We start from the raw sequence: 18,681 nt of genomic DNA on the forward strand, positions 1-18,681 counted from the left end.
GGAATAATAATCACATGGATGCTTGCGTGTTCGCATGTCGTGGATGTACTAAACTAGTAGTGCTTAACTTTGGGGTCTAATCTCCTGTGGGACGCAAAAAAATAATCATTGGACAGCACGTTGGTGTCATGAACACCAACCTGATTATCCTGGGGTGTCGCAACAGCAAAAAGTTGAGAACCACTGTATTACACTTCTGGATATAGGACCCCCAAGTTGGTGCCTATTTAGTCAAATGAGAATTTCTCGCATGGTGGATGCAGCAAAATTGTTCCTAACTTCCGGGTTACTTCCGGTGTTAAGCGGCCCAGTGAATGTTCCAAGACGCAACAAAAGTGCACGGAGCATTCTTGTTCACAGCGGTACCGCCATTCAGAAATAAAAATTACTTTTCTGGGCTTTGGAAAAGTTTTACAATGATTAAACCCCCTTGTCTCAAATATATGTTACAAAAAGTTGACTGTTTATAGCTGAAGGTGGTGTCCTGTCAACAATTTAATTTTGCAAATGTCTTTTAGAATGGTGGTCAATGGGGAAGATTGGGCCACATGAGGACTATCGCTGCAATACCCCAAGCGGCCACTAGAAGAAAAACAGGCCGTATCCAGCTCTATAATACAACCATAGTACATGTGCATCATTGTGTAATACAAATATAACAGGGATCCACTGATCAAAACATTGATCATAGTGCTAATAGTGTTCAAAAACTCCACAGACTAACTTCTAATAAATCCGTCTTTTGAAATTGTTTCTAATTTGCTTCAAATGATATCTTGCTCCTGAAAAGAAACCATTTAATAACATTGTTGAAAACAACTGCTATAATCTTCAAATAAAAAAGTTTCCCTCTGAAAGCCTGTTTAGAGTATCTTGTTTTCCATAAGCCGCTCCTCCCGCAGTAAGAAGAACGATGCCTTTCTGATAGCGAGACAATGTTTTTGCTCCGGGGTTACGAGACGCGTAGCAGACAAAGTAGACAATCCAAAACAAAAGCCGGGGGGCCGTCCCAATTAGCGGTTGTCAGTAGATTAAGGGGGGGGGGGGGGGGGGGGGGTTGATGTCAAAGCTTCTCCGCCGTCCTGCAAAGATAGAGCCTCCATTCAAGTCTACAGAATGCTATTTGCATATCGATGATAGAGCCAATGTGTGTCACACACAGCTGTGATCTCCTTGTATGAAAGAAATATTATTCCCCCTCAGCCAGCGGGTACTCTCTCCACATCTGTCCGATGGCTATGTGACTGATTATTTTGGGCATTCCAATTCAGGATGCCCCCAGGAGGCGAGAGACCAACAAGGGCCTCTGTTTCCTTCAAGCGTACCCCCACCCCCCACAATCCTCCCCGCTCTTGTTTTTCACCCGCTCTTCCATAGGGAACGGGGCCCTCTGTTGAGCTAAACACACCAGCTACAAAAGATCATCTTTGAGACTTCAGTCATAAACCTCTAAATGAACAACACAGTCCATCTTCTATCTATCAGTGGGGGGGTGGGAGTTCACGGCTAAAGGCACTCGGCGCACCACTCGGCCTTGTTTCCATGGAGTCATACCCGGCGTCTCGTTGCGACTGAGGCATGCCATTCTTCTCCCCTCTGCTAAAATGTGGCGCTTATTCTGACATAGGCTATTGTGGAGCGCACAAGTGGCTCTCTGAAGAGAAGGGGATGGAGAAAGAAAGGGTGGGGTCAAGGTTCAAACGAGCGGCTCCCATTGGGACTCCCTTGCTGTTATCAAATTTTGTCGAGACACAAAAAGAGCTACAGTCTCATTCCTGAGAACATCTTGAGGGAGAGTGCAGGGGGTTATAGGACAGCGTTCTTTGTGTCAGAGCTTCAGTTCTTCCAGGGGCTCGCCGGACCGACTCCCAGTCTTTCACTCTGCTGCTGCGCTTTGTTTAGCGGCGGAATTGTTCCCCCAAGCAGCCAAGCTTCTCTTCGAGACGTCCATTTACTGTGAAGATCTAAAGCTCAGGTAAGTCTTTATTATTTTTACCTCAGATTCTGATGAAGCGGTAGAGATCTTTTTTAAAACTTTATTAAAAGTCTGGCTCCACAGTGCACACTGTATTTAAGTGACACAAATTGTTGCTGTAAAACAATATATCCTGTATCAAAGTTCACTGTGCAGTTGTGTATCAGAGTTTATTCTGTGAATGTATCACTTTTGTAAAGTAAATCCCAAAACGGTTAAGCATTGTGACACACTTTTTTGAAGCTTGCAGTGATGACAATCTACTTTTCAAGATCCTTCCAGTCGGGGAATATCAAGTGTACCCCGCATTTAATCCAATAACCAAATTTCACATTGACTTTATTCTACTTTGGGTTTAACTGTGACGAGCTTTAACAAAAGGAGATTGTGCACATTACAGCTGTCACTGTTTTGTCACAGCAAATTGTTGCCGACTAATCCCTGGAGAGGACCGGTGCCAGGATGCTCGGTCTCCTCTCCGCCAACACTCTCGCACAGATCTGCTTACCCAGATCATTGTGATGAACGCATATTTCAGGATTTGCCTCTCTTGAGGATTATCCCTCGGGGATCCGTATTTACGGGAGCTTTTCCATTGAGCGGCGCAGCTCCTGGTTTGTTATCCCTGCTGGGACTGCAACCCTTTTTTTCTTTGAGGCTCCTGAATGAGACTTGGCTGAGAAATACCCTCCGTTGTGGGTCTCACAGCTACAGTCTGTGCAGGAGCGTAGAGCAGACACTGGAAAAAACCTACACTGCTACATCTGGCTGGTTCTTAATGGGCCAAAAGTCCGATCAGTGAGCTGGGGAAACGGACATTTAGCCCAGTCAGATAAAAGAAGAGACAATCCCATTCCATTTTTTATTAAGGAGCCCTGTAATGGTGCAGCATTACTTTACCACATTTCACTGTTTGGTGAGCTATTTGCGTTGTGTATTTGGGGAACCTCCCTTTAGCTTGAAACATATGTGGGCTGACAAGCTCATCCTCTGCTGCACATGTTTTGATGCTGTTCTTGGATTCTCCACAAATTTCAAAGTGAAAGTTCGAGAGAAGCATTTACTGCGATTAATTATTGCTGTTCACGCCCCACAGATGTTTGTGTAGGTGTGGGGTCACAGAAGAGTAGGAGGAGATGAAAACAAAATAAAGAATAGACAGCTGGAACTTTCCAGAGGAGTGATTGTGATTTTTGAGGTGTGTCTAAATAATTGAAAAATAAAAACAACGATGCAATCCTTTTGAGGAATGGTAAAAGTTATATTGGTCAGATTAAACTCAAATGTAGGCTACACTAACCAGAAATGAATTGCATGCAAAGATAGATATTGTCTAAATTCTAAAAAAGATATTAAAGCATGGAGACGCATTTTCTCTTGTCTGCTAAGCTAACATTACATTAGGTTTGAACGTGAACTCTGCATTTGAAGTTTGAAATCAATTTTTAGACCACATCCTTACACATATATAACAGCTAATAAGTGCGTACTGCATAGTATTAGCTTGCACAGACGCTCCCATTCCCCTTGAGACTTTTCAATTCACTCTAGATGAAAGCATTACTGGTGAAAACTCAGACTGTGACGCCAAATACGCTGTACAAAGACGATCTGATGACTTCAACTTCCTGAACGTAATAGTGTGCGGAGGAAGTCTCTTGCAGGGGTCAGAATGAAGTAATTATCCGCTCCAAGAGCATGTGCACATTAGCCGGAGACACTGACATCTATTGTTACCTTGCAATACTGGCACTGTGACAAGTAGTCTCCCTCCCTATTGTCTGTGTGTGTGTGTGTGTGTGTGTGTGTGTGTGTGTGTGTGTGTGTGCGCACGTGTGTGCACGTGCGTGTGCATGTGCATGTGTGTAGAGTAGAGTGGACAGGGGTTGGGTTTCCTGTCACTGGGGCAGTTTGCTGTCTGAATACGAGCAATGAACAATTTTGGAAATCAAAAGCACATGTTTAGAAAAGTCATGACTCCAATGGTCCAAGACCTAATCCACAACTGTTTTAGTTGTATCAATACCACAAATGTACATTAGTTGCTTAGTTAATACTCCCAAAGAAAAGAGACGGTTCTAGTAATTATTCCTGAAATTGCTTTTAGGATTCATTCAAAACTATTTTTTGTCTCCTCAGTAAACAAAATGGAGTCTGCTACAATGGAGCTTCCCTCCCTGCTATCCAACCAGTCATCTGAGAGCTGTGCAGCAGTGGATACAACAGTTGAGAACACACTGTTTGGATGTTTCTACATCGTGGTTTTCTTCCTAGCGCTGAACGGCAACAGCCTGGCTCTCTGGATCTTCTCTCACCAACGGGGCGCTTCCTCCCCGGCTAACGTCTTCTTGATTCACCTGGCTGTGGCAGACTTGTCCTACGTGATTATCCTCCCACTGAGGGCCACCTATCACCTCACTGGGGGCCACTGGCCCTTCGGTGAGGTGCCCTGCAGGCTGGCAGGCTTCTTGTTTTACGTCAACATGTACGCCAGCCTTTACTTCCTGGCCTGCGTGGCAGGCGATCGCTACCTTGCTGTGGTGCACGCTGTGAGGTCGCTGAAGGTTCGCCGTGCCCGCTACGCCCACATCATCAGTTTCTCACTGTGGGCTCTGGTTACCGTCTCCATGGCGCCGCTGCTAATCACCCGCCAGACTGCGGAGGTGGACGGCATGGTGGTGTGCTCGCAGCTGTACAGAGAGAAGGCCTCGCGCAATGCACTTATCTCTCTGGCTGTGGCCTTCACCCCGCCGTTCCTCGCCACCCTGTCCTGTTACCTGCTCATCATCCACAGCCTGCATCGCGGCTCCAGGTTAGAGCCGGCTCTCAAGCTGAGGGCCCTGCGCACCATCGGCCTGGTCATGCTCATCTATGTGGTCTGCTTCCTGCCTTATCACGTGAGCAGGGCCACTTTCATCCTAGGCTACAGCCACCCTGGCGTTTCGTGCCAGACACGTCGAGGCCTGAGCTTGGCCAATCGCCTCACCTCCTCCCTCACCTGCCTGAATGGCGCCATGGACCCACTGATCTACCTGTTCGGCGCGGAGAAGTTCCGTGGCACTCTGAAGCGTTTGTTTTGCAAAGATCCAATGGGCTTGTCTGGAGCAACCAGCGGAGAGTTGAAGGGAACACACGAAAGCTCTGTGAGCGCCAAGTCTGAGTTCTAAAGAAGGGAGATTTAAACTCGCTATTTGATGGAGATGCATTTCTAACATGAAATCGGTTTGTTAATTTACACTGTAGGCCCCTGAACTTGAATTAAAGGCCCAGTTCCAGTGTCAACCCTACGCCTCCTTCACCCTGCCGGACAATGTGAGGACTCCAGACGTCATATGAGGACTGGGACAGCACTTTACCCGGACATGGACATTCATGTGTCCAGTAAAGTGTGAGACACATTTGTAAGGTAATCAATTGAAGATAATTTAGATTGCCCCCTGTTTAAAATCAATACAGTTATTTTTTACCTTAAATCAAAATATTTGGAAGTTACTTTAACGCCATCATAAGACAAAACTCTGCCGACTTCCCGGAAAGTGTGCATAAAGTCAACCAGAGAACCTGCCCATCATTAGCCCTCGCAATCAAAGCCATCAAAGTCTGTAAGACTACAAGGCTCCAAGTGCCTGTGACCTCAACAAAGAAGAAGTTGAGTCAACTGTTTCTACAAGCTTTTTGTGTCAAACACCAAATAATCAATATACTTAGTTAACTTTGATTGTATATTTCATATTACTGTTTTTGTATCCTATGCCAAATGTAATAAATACTTGTTAGCTTTTAATAATAATTGTTTTTTATCTAGGGTGTCGTTAGCCATGCTTGCGTTGTGTGGCTCTTGGGATGGCAACGTCAGTCAGTGAGTCCACCACTTTGTACAGACTGACATATCTCCAAAACTATTGGATGGGATGCTACTCTAGCATCAAAGCTCTTAAAATTGGTCCAATTCAATCTGACATATGTAAAAATATGTGGCACTTGATTGGATTGTATGAACAATAGCTAATGAATAGCTATAGCAATAGCAATAGCTTTGTATGCAAAGCTAATGACAGCTTTTAGTGCTAATCAACAAACACAATGCCGACACAACCAGTGCTAGTATGGGGACGTGGTAGACATCATACCTGCCAAACATCAGCATGTTAGCATTGACGTTGTGAGCATGTTAGCATGTTGATACTAAAAGTGCCATTGTGCCGAAGAAAGAGAGTTGCTAGCATGGCTGCAGACTCTGTCTTGTTTTAATATAAGGTGTATTTTAACCCACTTACATATGTATTTTTGACACCAGTATCATGTGTATTGTACTTTTGCTAGAGAAATCCTAATTGTACATACATTCTTCATTTACTCTCTATGCTATGCATTTATAGTTTTTTTCTACATTTTTATGACATTGCACTATTGCATGACAAACTATTAATCCTTTTTTTCATCATAAGTCAGTTTAGCTTGATCTGCAAAATAAGTGTTTGTGACAGACAGACATGATTCACACTGCTTTGTAATTAAGATGTGAGTTATAAATGTACACCAAGTTGTAAATAATAATTGAGTAAACGTCTGATTTCACGCCCTCTGAGCTGATGTGTCTTCTCTACACTGTTGTTGCATACCTCATACTTCGACCTACTCTTTGTGAAAGTGGGAACCCTATTTCGAGCTCAGGACAGAAACCTCCGAGCTGCAGTGACTTGTCACTGTGTACTTCTCTTTTTGTATCATGTGACCCGTGTTGTGGTTTGCGTGCAGCTCATTTTCCTCCTCTTATTTCTGCAAGACTTCCTGTCCATCACATGAACAGGGCAAGCCATTTTAAACTTATATTTCCTTTAGAAAAAAACCCTAGTTCTCCTGATTCGTATTGAACAGTTAGTAATCAGACTCAGGTGGGGTCTTCTGGGGTGGACATTATGTATTCACGAACACATTTATCAGAAGATCAGTTGACAATAATAATTGTTTTGTGTTACTTCCCCTTTTCAATTCTTTCAACTGTACACAAATGGCTTCATTTTCTTTTTGCACAGTTCACATTGACAAGCAGGTGCACCACTGAAGGAATACTGGTTAATCATTAAAGTAGTGTGATAGATTTCTACTCAGCAAGCAAACATTTGTATTAACATTTACAGCTCTGCAGATCTGTCATGCAACAAGCAGAGTGGCAGCAGCAGGGCCCTCCTCTCCTAATTTTGCAAATGAGGAAGTTCAAAAGGCGAGCTAGTAGCAGCTTCCTTTTGCAGCTTTCGGAGGCAGGGGATGAACAAGTGAAAGAAAGGACTTAAAAGTATGCACCATGAAAAGTTGACAATAGACAGAGAGAATAACTGAATCTACTTTGGTTCGCTGGAATATAGTTTGCGAGCAGATGCAAAACTCTTGAGCTCAGGCGCTTGGGTAAGAAACAGGATGCCGAGTTATCAGCCTTGGTGCCATGGTACTATAACTCGATCCAAAGCTGAGGATCTACTTTCCAAAGCAGCAAGAGATGGAAGCTTCCTTATCCGGGCCAGTGAGTCCATACAGGGAGCGTATGCCCTCTGTGTTCTGTAAGTTGGCATTACTTGTTTCTAACTATTGCACTGACGGTCTATTGTGACGCAGTTTCCTAAAATGTTCAAAAAACATTCATAACATGAGTTGTGTATGATCCTAACTAATGGAAGAAAAACCTGACATGGCTGTTATAATAAATGTTTTAGGCAACAGGTGAAAACGTAAGTCAACATCATCTTTTTGACATTTTTTATATAGCATGAGAAGACTTTAAATGTATAATATATCTCTGCACTGCAATGCAGGACTAGTTCCTCTTTTTTGGATACTGTGCTACCACAAAGCAACACCCTTTGCTATCTCAAACTCATTTTCGTTTTTCAAGAGGGAGCCACCATCTAATATGTCACCTGACCTGTTTGCATGCGGAAGACATTGAAAACACTAGTCAGCGTGATTCTTTACCTGACACACATTCTCTATTTCAGTGACACCTATTTGCATTATTTTGAATACAGATACCAGAACTGTGTATACACATACAGAATCCTGCCAAATGAGGATAAGAAGCTCTCTGTCCAGGTGGGTTGTTTACACAAGCCAGCATTATTTGGGTCCAAAGATAGATAAATTATTATGGTTGTAGACTTGGTATTTAGTATTTACATAATGAAGATAACAGGCTTCTGATATCCACTTTAAATGCTGGTGCGCAGCTATTTCAAACGTGCACCTACTTGCTGAAAGCCAATTTAAAACATGCTCTAGCCTACAGACATGTTTGTAAAACCACCATTGGTGTCAACTAGAGGTAGACCTGTCGAGGCTAAAACACAACAAATTCTTGGCTGTCAATGAAAGTTAAGTAGACATCTAACCATAGACCAGTATAACTCTGACGGCTGTTCATGTTCATGTATTTATAATAGACAGAAAAATAATGGCTATAGGAGTCACTTTTTATCAAATTTACCTGGGTCTGGTACTTACTGGTTTAATACAATAGGCTACTAAAATGTATGGCATTCCCATCAACCCTCAGCTCTAGGCCTACTTTGTTTTATGTTTAGTGCAAATGTTATCATGCTAGTACACTACATTAAAATGGTTAACAATGTACTTTCATAGAAGAATCAGCATGTAAACCTTGCTGTTGTGAGCACACTGACATTTAGCTCAAAGCACCGGCTGTCAGAAGAACATCCCCACAGAGTGGCTAGCATGGCTTTCCATGGCTGACAAAGCTACAACTTCCTGCATGAGCTTACAATAGCAAGTCTGTCATGCTTTCCTGGAAAATGCCCAGTTCAATGATTAGTGACTGGTGTACAGGGACTCTTGGCTGAGGCAGGGACTAATGAAAAGTACTAGTGCTACTATTGTATTTGCTTGATATCCGTTTGTTACCATTGTTATATAATGTTAGCTGTAAAATTACATCCACCTGCAGGAAGTGAAAGTAGTTGGTGCTTGTGAGTTAATTTTGGCAAACGCAATTAAGTATCATGGGTGTAGAATTAAAGCATGAGAAAGTAGGATCATATGGGAACATAAACATTTACCACTAAAAGGGACCTACTTCTTTTCCTGCAAAATATCTTCCTGGTGTCCACGCACAGTAAATGAACATGACAGCACATCAGACCAAACCAACCAAATGTCCTGCTAGTGGTGCTAGAATGGAGTACCAGTATAATAACCAATTATCAGTAGGCTAATGAGAATAAACAAAATAAAATTTAAAAAAAACTGTTAAATCTTTTGGAAAAGCATCATACAGCTGCTGAGGGAACATAGATGATGACATGCAGCTCTGGGTTACAGGAGGAAGTCGACATCACAAGGGAAGTAGAACCGAAACATTATGTCACCTGGTTTAACAACAAAACCAAAGATAGAAACGTCTTTCAGAAAAGCAAAAACATGACATTTCAGTTCTGCTGAGGCATGAGGACAATTACGTGTTTGCTGTGATCTGCTCTTCAGGCATCTGAAGGAGTTCCTATCAGGTTCTTCTCTATGCTGCCTGAGCTGGTGGAGGCATATTACAGTCCCAACATGGGTCTGATCACACATCTGCAGTACCCTGTCCAGAGGGAGGAGGAGGCGGACGAGGAGTCAGGTCAAACAACTTCACTTCATTTGAATAGTGGCTGTAATGTAATGTGCCTGTTGAAGATGTTGACTTCCTAAACAACCCTATACTGTACCTGTCTGTCCTGCAGAATCCAATAATCTTCCACCGCAGCTCCCACCCAGGAACTTCTTGGCCAACGATGTGAAAGACAGTGACCCCAAATCTTCTGAGCAGGCCTGCAAGTCCTTATCAGACACCTACCTGATGAGACTGCAGCAGATGGACTTGTCTATGTATGGTCACATTTGCACTTATTCACCTCAGCCAGAGAATTCTCCACACAAAGTTTCTAATACCCAGCCAGTGCTCAGTGTTTACAGTCAGTGCGGTTACATACATTCGAATTACTGGCTTAATCGGACTGAAATCGAATTATCGCTTTCATGTAAACACCTTTGTTTGAATAATTGCGGTCCGACTACGATCCGATTAACACCCATGGATAACTCGATCCGACTCGGTTGATAATTCGGACATCCCGGTATGTAAACGGTGAATCGGATTAGGAACTGGACTATGCGCCTTTGCGCATGCTCATGATCCCACCGCCCCCCTCGACGCAGAAACTACAAACGTAAAAGTCGGGTTACGAGCCGATACTACCTTCGGTGGGTGTCTCTGCTAGCTCCCTGATGTAGCCAGCTAGCGCTGCTGCTAGTTCCCTGTTTGCTCTGCGCTAGCTCCCCGACAACCACCGAAGGTAGCGGAGTTCTCTCCATTATGACGAGTGAAGAGGTCAAGCGGAGATGGCTATATCACCACGAGATGTAATGAAAACAGCGCCACCTATTGTATCGGATATGACACGCTTCCGGCCAATGATTCGATTTATTCACAGCCATGTATATTAGGATAATAGCAGTTGCCCCGAAAGAGAGCACAGTCCGACTAAAGCAAAATTCGAATTAATACCATCATGTAAACGCACTGACTGTGTTGAATCCCACGATTATGTGCAGTGGTTTGACACCGAGATGTGATTAACCTGGTGTATAAATGCTGCAGGGATGCTTATTGCTATAGACCAACCCCAAAAGTTAGTATTGACCAACAACCCATTCAATTTACGCCTGAGACAAAGGAACTTGAAGTGCAAAAATTCAGAGACATTTCCAGGTTTTAGGGCTCATTCCTGCGGCACTCCCGGAAATATCAGCGTTAAAAGGTTTCCCATGTTTCCAGAATACCAGAGGAGCATCATATGGCTATTCAAGAATACTTCAGGAACTCAATCTGCTTGGATGCTGAACAAGTACAGTATGGTTGCCCTAACCTCCCTGGGCTAAAGAAGCTCACAATGACAATTTGCAAGAATCTAAACAGGTATGCTTACCAGTCACAAAAATATATTATATAGATCACAATGTAAAGGGTCGATTGAACCATGCGCTGGCCTTTTTTTTTGTGAGACAGTGAAATCTCCCGCATCCTGCCTGTTCTGGAGGTCTTCCATCGAGCGTTTGACCAGCAGTTCTCCCCAGGGATTGGACAGTTTCCAAAACAAGTGGGTGGCTCCCTTGAGCCTTTGCTGCATTATTAACTAACACACAAAAAAAGCACTAATCATGTCTTATTTGCTTGAATTTCAGAATTCAGGCGATTCAGGTCAATCTGTATCTTTTAGGCTTGAGCGGCTGACAAAACTGCTCTACTCTATAGAAGATAAGGTAACGTGGCTCATTTTACTGACTGACCGTGAACGATATTGGTTATTCTTGGTCAGTTACAAATGACAAAGCGCTTTTTATTACTTTTTTTCAGGCTAAAATGTCTATGTTTGAGTCTGTTGGAAATGAAGGCGGTCACAGGAAATCTCTCATACCGCTCGTCACCTTTGAGGTGCTCCTTGAAATGAGTTACCATATAACAATGCATTTATGAAATTACATTTCATAAAATGTCTGTAGGTTTTTGGTTTATTTGAGCCGTTTCCTCTTTCACTTTCAGGTCAAGCAAGAAGCTCTGGCTATTCCCACAAAGATGTTCCTGAAAGTGGATGTTGAAAGTGGGAGGCTCTTTCTCAAGAAGTCAAAAGATGGGCCTGATGACAAATTCTTTGTGCACAACAAAAGTAAGAAATAACCCTTTTTTTTTTTTTTTTTTCGTGAAATGGTGTGTTTAGTGCCAATTTGCAATAGTTTTCTGTAACTTGCTAAATTAACATGGTAAACATTATTCATAGATGCATCTAAAGCTTTTTATCAAATAAATCATTTTAAATTATTTGTCAAACTGCAAGAGCGAGGGGTCCCTCCATACTAGATTAGAATCTTGCACTTTTGGTATTCACGTCAAACCATGAGCTGAATGGGGTAAGAGTGTATCTGCACCCTTCCTAGTGACCAATGGCATTTGACGAAGCGTCATGTCGACGCCGTACCCACGCCGTTGACGTGACGCCGTCATTGAGCATTCAAAGTTCTGCGTCGAGGGACCGCGTTGCTCTGCAATTCACCGCCATGCCACCAGGGGGGTGTGGCTGTGTGGCTGTGTGGTTTCAGGGGTTATACCTGACGCAGAAGCATAAACTAGGCTTAAACCCTAGTTTATGCTTCTAGTTTATGCTTCCAGAGACAGGGGGTGTGGCTCTTGTCTCTGGAAGCATTGGAACAAGTGTCTGTATGTTTTTAACCATGAGTGACTTTTAACTAATGATTATACCTGTGTCCTTGTATTGTAGTGTTTTATATTGTATTTTATATATTGTTGTTGTTCTGTTTGTTGCTATATGGACTCACAAGTCTGAAATAAAAGACATATATTCACGCTAAATGTCATTATTTTCACTGTTTAGGAGCCTGTTAGCATGCTGAAGTGGCTGAACTGAGTACTGTGGTCTTTTTTTAGTCCTGCAGTTGGTGAAATCCCAACGAATGCACTCAAAACTTGTCATCGTGGCGGAGTCAGAGAAGGAGAAGGTTTTGCGAAAAGAGTTCACGTTTGACGACACAAAGGTGAAAAACACATCTTATCATTAGCTTTGGTCCGGATTTTACCTTGAGGCCCCTGGAAACATGTTTTGTAATCAAATATTTATCTCGAACATTATTCTCTAACACTATTGATTGATCAGATTTGTTGACACTGGTATGGCGACATAACCGTGGATTTCATTTGAGAAAATACAATACAATTTTAGGGGCTTTAAGTTTCAGTCACAAGAAAATTCTTGAGGAGTGATGTTTAAATATGTTCATTTTCCAAAATTACGTTTTTTATTTTTTAAATGTGTCCAACTAGAAAAGGGAGGGCTTTTGCCAACTTCTTCAACAAATGAAGAACAAACACTCCGAGAAGCTTGAACCAGACATGATCACAGTGTTTGTTGGCACTTGGAACATGGGTAACAATGTTAATACATAAAATGTTTCACTAAATTTAAATTCATGTCTTACAATGTAACCGCAAAGTGAAATACTTCTCCACAAACCCGCAGGAAATGCTGGACCTCCCCACAACACTGACTCCTGGTTTCAGTGTAAAGGCCAAGGGAAGACACGAGATGACACGGCGGACCACATCCCGCATGATTTTTATGTCATTGGGACTCAGGAGGATCCTTTGGGCGACAGGGACTGGGCAGACACAGTTAAAGGTGTGCTGAGGAAAATCACAAACATCAGCTTTAAACAAGTGAGTGACCGTGACAAAGTATAGCAAAGTTACAACTGATTGCTGGTGCGGAGCACTGAGGCATCATGCCGTCTTCTGACATCCAGGTGGCGATCCACACCCTGTGGAGCATTCGGATCGTGGTTCTGGCAAAGCCTGAGCACGAAAACAGGATCTCCCACGTGTTTTCGGACAGTGTAAAGACGGGGATCGCCAACACTCTGGGTTAGCTTGCCCACTTCTCCACAAGCCAGTTGATGACCTGTCATATAAGTTCATTGAGCAATTACCCATCAGCACTCACTGTGATGTTTGTCTTTTAGGAAACAAGGGAGCAGTGGGAGTGTCCTTCATGTTCAACGGTACGTCGTTTGGCTTTGTCAACAGTCACCTGACCTCTGGAAGTGAGAAGAAGCTCAGGTGAACAACAGATTTCCCGTTCAACAAAGCCATACAGTTTATATAATTAGTAACATTGTACATGTATGGAACCAAGGTTGTAATTTCTAGTAGGGATTGACCACTTTTGCAGTTTAGTTTGATTAACTCTAAAATCTCTTGAAACATTATCTAGTTGGTAAAGAATATGATACCAGGGTCCCCGTTATTTATTAGTTTGCACTCGCAATACAATAAGCTTTAGTAGTAGCTGCAGGTTGTTTTTGCACTTCTTTTCCCAAGATGTTTGCCTCTCAGGTGCCGTTTTTATTTTACTCTTCTTTTTCTAATCTTTCACAAAGTCATTATATTTTCAACTGTTTTCATTTTCTCTTGTCATACTTTTGATGTCCTTGCAATAACATCGGCTGTATTTGCAGGCGCAATCAAAACTACATTAACATCCTGCGATTCCTGAATCTGGGAGACAAAAAGCTCAATCCATTTGACATAACACATCGGTTCACGCACCTCTTCTGGCTCGGTGATTTGAACTACCGCGTTGAGTTCCCATCGACAGTAAGTTGTTGTTCAATGCAGTTTGCTGCGTAGAGAGGACACCCAAATGATGTAATGTGATACCATACTCTACGGACTTCTATTGTTTTTAAAAGAACAACATGCAGATTCACAAATATATGACCTGCGTCTTTTTTTATGTAGCACATTTCATGAGATGTGTTTTGTCATTCAGTGAGTGTTGCGTAAAAGAGGAAGCTATAAGTTGTCAGGTGTCAGAGCTCTCAGCTGCTAACACTTTGAGGCAGGATAAGTCACCACTTTGCACTGTTTCCCTTCACAGGAAGCTGAGTACATTGTGACAAAGATCAAACAGCAGCAGTACCAGGAACTCCTCAGTAAAGACCAGCTCAACATGGAGAGGAATGATGGAAAGGTCTTCTTGCATTTCGGTGAGCCTCGGGCGCATGGAGAATATTGATCAAAACAGACATGCAGCAAAGTGTGTGTAACTTAGCTTATGTTGTATGGGTTCAGCTCTCTATTCACACATTGTCAGAATACATTTAAAATACAAGCATGTCTTTTTTAACAATGATTTTATTTGGATTTCAGACGAAGAGGAAATCACGTTTGCACCCACGTATCGCTTTGAAAGAGACACGCGAGATAAGTATGCCTACACAAAGGCCAAAGCTACGGGGGTAAGCTTATATTTAGTCAGATGTCTTTTTCTTGTATGGCTCCTGTCATGCCCCATAGTGCAAAAACACTAAAAGCAAATACATTAAACACAACTCTCAGCTGACACGGAACAAGCTTTTTGCTTTTAGTCATCTTTGTCAAAGGGTCCATGTGAACATATATATTGTGGCTCTTAGTAAATGTATGATACAACTCATCTATGAGCTCCAGGAACAGTTCAACAAATGTCCCTTTTAGACCAACCTCCCAGCTGCATGTCAATGCTTGAACTGCGCCTCTAATTCCTGACCATATTCAGTACTCATGTTTGTGTAACGTCTTTAACTCGACAGACCAAATACAATTTGCCCTCATGGTGCGATCGTGTCCTGCGGAAGTCTTACCCTCTGGTTCATGTTGTCTGCCAAGCATATGGTGAGTCATTCAAAATTAGCATTTTTTTGTAGTGTTTTATTTTACGGGGTCCATGACTTCTGAATAATTTCCTATGATTTCCTCGCAAGGGTTCTAGAATGCACTCTATCGTTTTAGTATGAATTAAAAGGAAAGTAGAAGCTGGGCTCATTAACACGTCCAACAAATTATTCCAAGTAATTGTCTTTTAGTTGGTGTGCGGAAGGGGAATCCGCTTGGCTGATAGTTTTTTGCAGATATATTGGGGCTCTGGCAGACATATTGGTTGTAGATACGTAGATAGTTTGTTCACCAGAAAGCACTGAAAATGTAATTTTCCAATTGTATAATATCCCACTCACCACACATCTTGGTTTCAATTCTTAAAACGCTCAATAATGAATATTGGTACATCCAGTCTTGGTCAGCAATAGAAAAGTATGATATTTGTCTACAGACAAGCTTACAATTCAACAAATATAATAATTATTTATTCAGAACAAGACATTTATATTTTCCAGGAAAATAATAAATAATAATATAATGAATAATTGATGAGGAAAATATGGACCTGTGAAGTATAAACATAGTTATGTTTCATTATTCAATTTATATCAGAGTCCGCTGAATGTTTCTCGTTGGACCGAAGTGAAAGTATTAGGCCAAATTGCTTCAAATTGCCCCTTTAATGATATCTAACAAGGTTTTCCAAATTGCAGGATGCACCAATGACATCATGACAAGTGACCACTCACCAATTTTTGCCTCGTTTGAAGTTGGAGTAGCCTCACAGTTTGTCTCCAAGCAAGGTATGATCACCATCTTCAACCCTATGCAGATGACCTTATGTTGTCTGCTCCAAAGTAACCGGCCTTTTTTTTCAGATTTAAACAGTGCACCTCAAGGTGGGATACAAATCATGAACTGTGTGGCCACCTTGTTGACAAAATCAAAGACCAAGTTCTTCATCGAATACCATTCCAGCTGCTTGGAGAGTATGTTTCGTCTCACATGACGGCCCACGTCTCATTGGATTGTGGTTTTCCAATGGGATGAGATGATCAAAATGAATGTCTTTCTAAATGCCTACAGAAACAGTCAAGACGTTAGAGGGAGAGAACATGGAGCACTTGGACGGGTCAATCAAAGTTTGGTTTGGCAACCAAGTCGAGGTAAAATGAGGACAGGAGCTTTCAGTCTGGACAATGACTTGTTCCAGTAAGTCACCATGGTGTGTTGTCTCTTCTGTCCCCTCAGCTTACCCCCATCATCTCTGACCCAGAGTACCTGTTGGACCAGCACATCCTCATTTGTGTAAAGTCGACGGACTGCGACGAGTCGTATGGTAATGAACTCACACACGGTGATGCAATGCAGGTGCGTTGAGCTGAGCAGTATTAACAGTCAAATGGTGTCTTATTTCCAAAGGGGAGGGTTGTGTTGCGCTGCGAGCTGCCCAGTTCAACTACACCGAGTTTCAAATCACACTGACTCACCATGGAGAGAAGACGGGCACTTTGACAGGTGGCATCCAGTTGCGCACCTCTGAGGGCACTCCCACCGAGAAGTTATACGGTGAGCCTAGAAATCCACTCAGGACTTACCTATAAAACACTTTCTATTGCAGTTCTTGTAGCATCAATGTTTTACTCTGCTTTCAGATTTCATTAAAGTTGAAAAGGATGACACTGTTGCCTCTAAAGGCAAAGGCAGCGACCCCAACAAGTAAGGCATTTTTTTTCCGCTTAGTGGTTACCTCTCAAAATATCTTAAACATGACTTCGGGGATGAGATATTTCTGTCTTCTGGTTGACAGGTTTTCCACCACCCAAACGTATGATATTTCCAACCCCAGTTACATGGGAATGTCCTATAAAGGTGGGAAAGTGGTTGATAAAGGTTGGAGTTACAGCATGCCACCAAAACACCTTCCAATCGCCGGACAAGGGAGTAAAGACGCCAAGAAGGGGGGTTATGACGTGAGCGGCTCGCGCAGTCCCACAGGAAAACCCATGTAAGGGTATTGTTCTGGTGCAGAAACTCAGTGTTCAATCAAAAATATCTGATAAGATTCAGTTTAAAGTGAAACAGTTGCTTTTTTCCTAGGGGTGAGGAAGAAAAGGTGTCAGAGATGTTCGACAATCCGTTATATGGTGCGATGGGAAAATCACGGTGCAAGGATCAAAACCACCAGCAGAAGGACCTCCTCCCGCCTTCAGATCCCAACATTTCAACCTCCAAACCAGCAGACGGAGAGCCTGATCGCCCCCCACTACCCACCCCGCGCAACCGCTCCTTCACGTGCTCTGAGGTCAAACCTCAGCCTCTGACCTCCATCCCTTCGCGTGCCTCGGGGCACAAGAAACCAGTGGTGCCGTCACGCTCGGAAGGTGGGATGGCGTCCAACCGGCCTCCTTTGCCTTCCAAGTCCCGGCCGGGCATGCCGGAGCCCCAGAACCCCAGAGACTACAGAGAGAGCTCTGAAGCCCCCAGCAAACACAGACCGCCAGCAAGACCTGGCCAGCCACAGCCTCAAAGACAGTAAGGAATGCTGTTTTACGCCAATGCCAATTAGTTGTAAAACTTCCCCATCAAATATAATACAAATGATGGTTCTCTTTGTTTTTCCGCAGTGTATCCTGAAGTTTCAAAGATGGGGCGTTGTATGAAGTGAGACCAGGCTGCAGGCTCATGCTCTGCATTATTGAAAACATTAAAACTGAGTAAAATCTTCAGCTATTCACCCCCGCTATATGTTTCAACTATGAGTGACTAATGAAGAAATAATTCTACATTTTGGGGGAATGTGTCAGTTCACACGCTTGCTGAGAGTTCGATGAGAAGAGTGATACCACTATCACGTTCAATGGTGAAATGTGACGCCACTGCCGGTTAGTATAGTTTAGCATACAGACCGGAAACGGGAGCATGGCTCTGTGTGCAATGTGGTAAAAAACAATGAAAAGCTTGTTCATTAACATATTTGACAGTTTTCTTGCATCTTTTTCTAGCATATGTTGTCTTGATGCTAAATTAAGCTAACTGTCTCCTGGCTGTGTACTAACAGGAGCCTAGCATCGATCTTCTCATCCAATTCTTGGCACGAACGCAAAACTCTGTGTTTTCTAAAATGTGAAACTTTTCCTTTGATGTGATATAAACATTAGGTAAACATTTTTAGACTCAAGTTTTTACGAAACTATAACTTTTACACTATACAATAGCTAACAAATGTGTACTGCACAGTATTATCCTCCACGGACAGTTACATGTTTTCCATTAAGATTTACAATAAATGCTTAAATAAATAAAAGAAATAGCAGCTTGATTTTGTAATTTGGGATCTTTATCACAACCTTATCACAATGGCTGCAGCAAAGCCCAATTTAGTTCTGCAACACTCGCATTGTTTGCTTCCATCTGCTGTTGCCTCAAAGAACTGCAGAGGGAGAATCCA

General features: G+C 42.7%; 2 protein-coding genes across 3 annotated transcripts; both read left to right on the plus strand.

Moving 5' to 3' along the window:
* Nucleotides 1–1,860: 1,860 nt before the first annotated feature.
* gpr17 (G protein-coupled receptor 17) lies at nucleotides 1,861–6,124 on the plus strand. The gene is made up of 2 exons (XM_068591538.1): nucleotides 1,861–1,975; nucleotides 4,115–6,124. Exon 2 carries the CDS (start codon nucleotides 4,123–4,125, stop codon nucleotides 5,140–5,142), a length of 1,020 nt encoding a protein of 339 aa, XP_068447639.1. The 5' UTR covers nucleotides 1,861–1,975; nucleotides 4,115–4,122; the 3' UTR covers nucleotides 5,143–6,124.
* A 1,127-nt stretch (nucleotides 6,125–7,251) lies between these two features.
* inpp5d (inositol polyphosphate-5-phosphatase D) lies at nucleotides 7,252–18,494 on the plus strand. Of its 2 annotated transcripts, XM_068591613.1 has the most exons (27): nucleotides 7,252–7,533; nucleotides 7,999–8,062; nucleotides 9,467–9,602; nucleotides 9,706–9,850; nucleotides 10,800–10,940; nucleotides 11,031–11,121; nucleotides 11,207–11,284; nucleotides 11,379–11,456; nucleotides 11,565–11,688; nucleotides 12,465–12,571; nucleotides 12,858–12,960; nucleotides 13,054–13,250; nucleotides 13,337–13,454; nucleotides 13,553–13,649; nucleotides 14,048–14,186; nucleotides 14,470–14,578; nucleotides 14,742–14,830; nucleotides 15,164–15,245; nucleotides 15,944–16,033; nucleotides 16,109–16,219; nucleotides 16,317–16,396; nucleotides 16,482–16,569; nucleotides 16,653–16,799; nucleotides 16,886–16,949; nucleotides 17,041–17,238; nucleotides 17,331–17,765; nucleotides 17,858–18,494. In XM_068591613.1, exons 1-27 carry the CDS (start codon nucleotides 7,394–7,396, stop codon nucleotides 17,865–17,867), a joined length of 3,261 nt encoding a protein of 1,086 aa, XP_068447714.1. In that variant the 5' UTR covers nucleotides 7,252–7,393; the 3' UTR covers nucleotides 17,868–18,494. The 2 variants fall into 2 exon arrangements, with proteins under 2 accessions (XP_068447714.1, XP_068447715.1); XM_068591614.1 differs by lacking the exons at nucleotides 7,252–7,533; nucleotides 7,999–8,062; nucleotides 9,467–9,602; nucleotides 9,706–9,850 and adding an exon at nucleotides 10,026–10,098.
* The last annotated feature ends 187 nt before the right edge of the window (nucleotides 18,495–18,681 follow it).

This window comes from Clinocottus analis, unplaced genomic scaffold (genome assembly GCF_023055335.1).
Source record: "Clinocottus analis isolate CAN_PGR_092001 unplaced genomic scaffold, fCliAna1.0.p SCAF_25, whole genome shotgun sequence".
NCBI lineage: Eukaryota > Metazoa > Chordata > Actinopteri > Perciformes > Cottidae > Clinocottus > Clinocottus analis.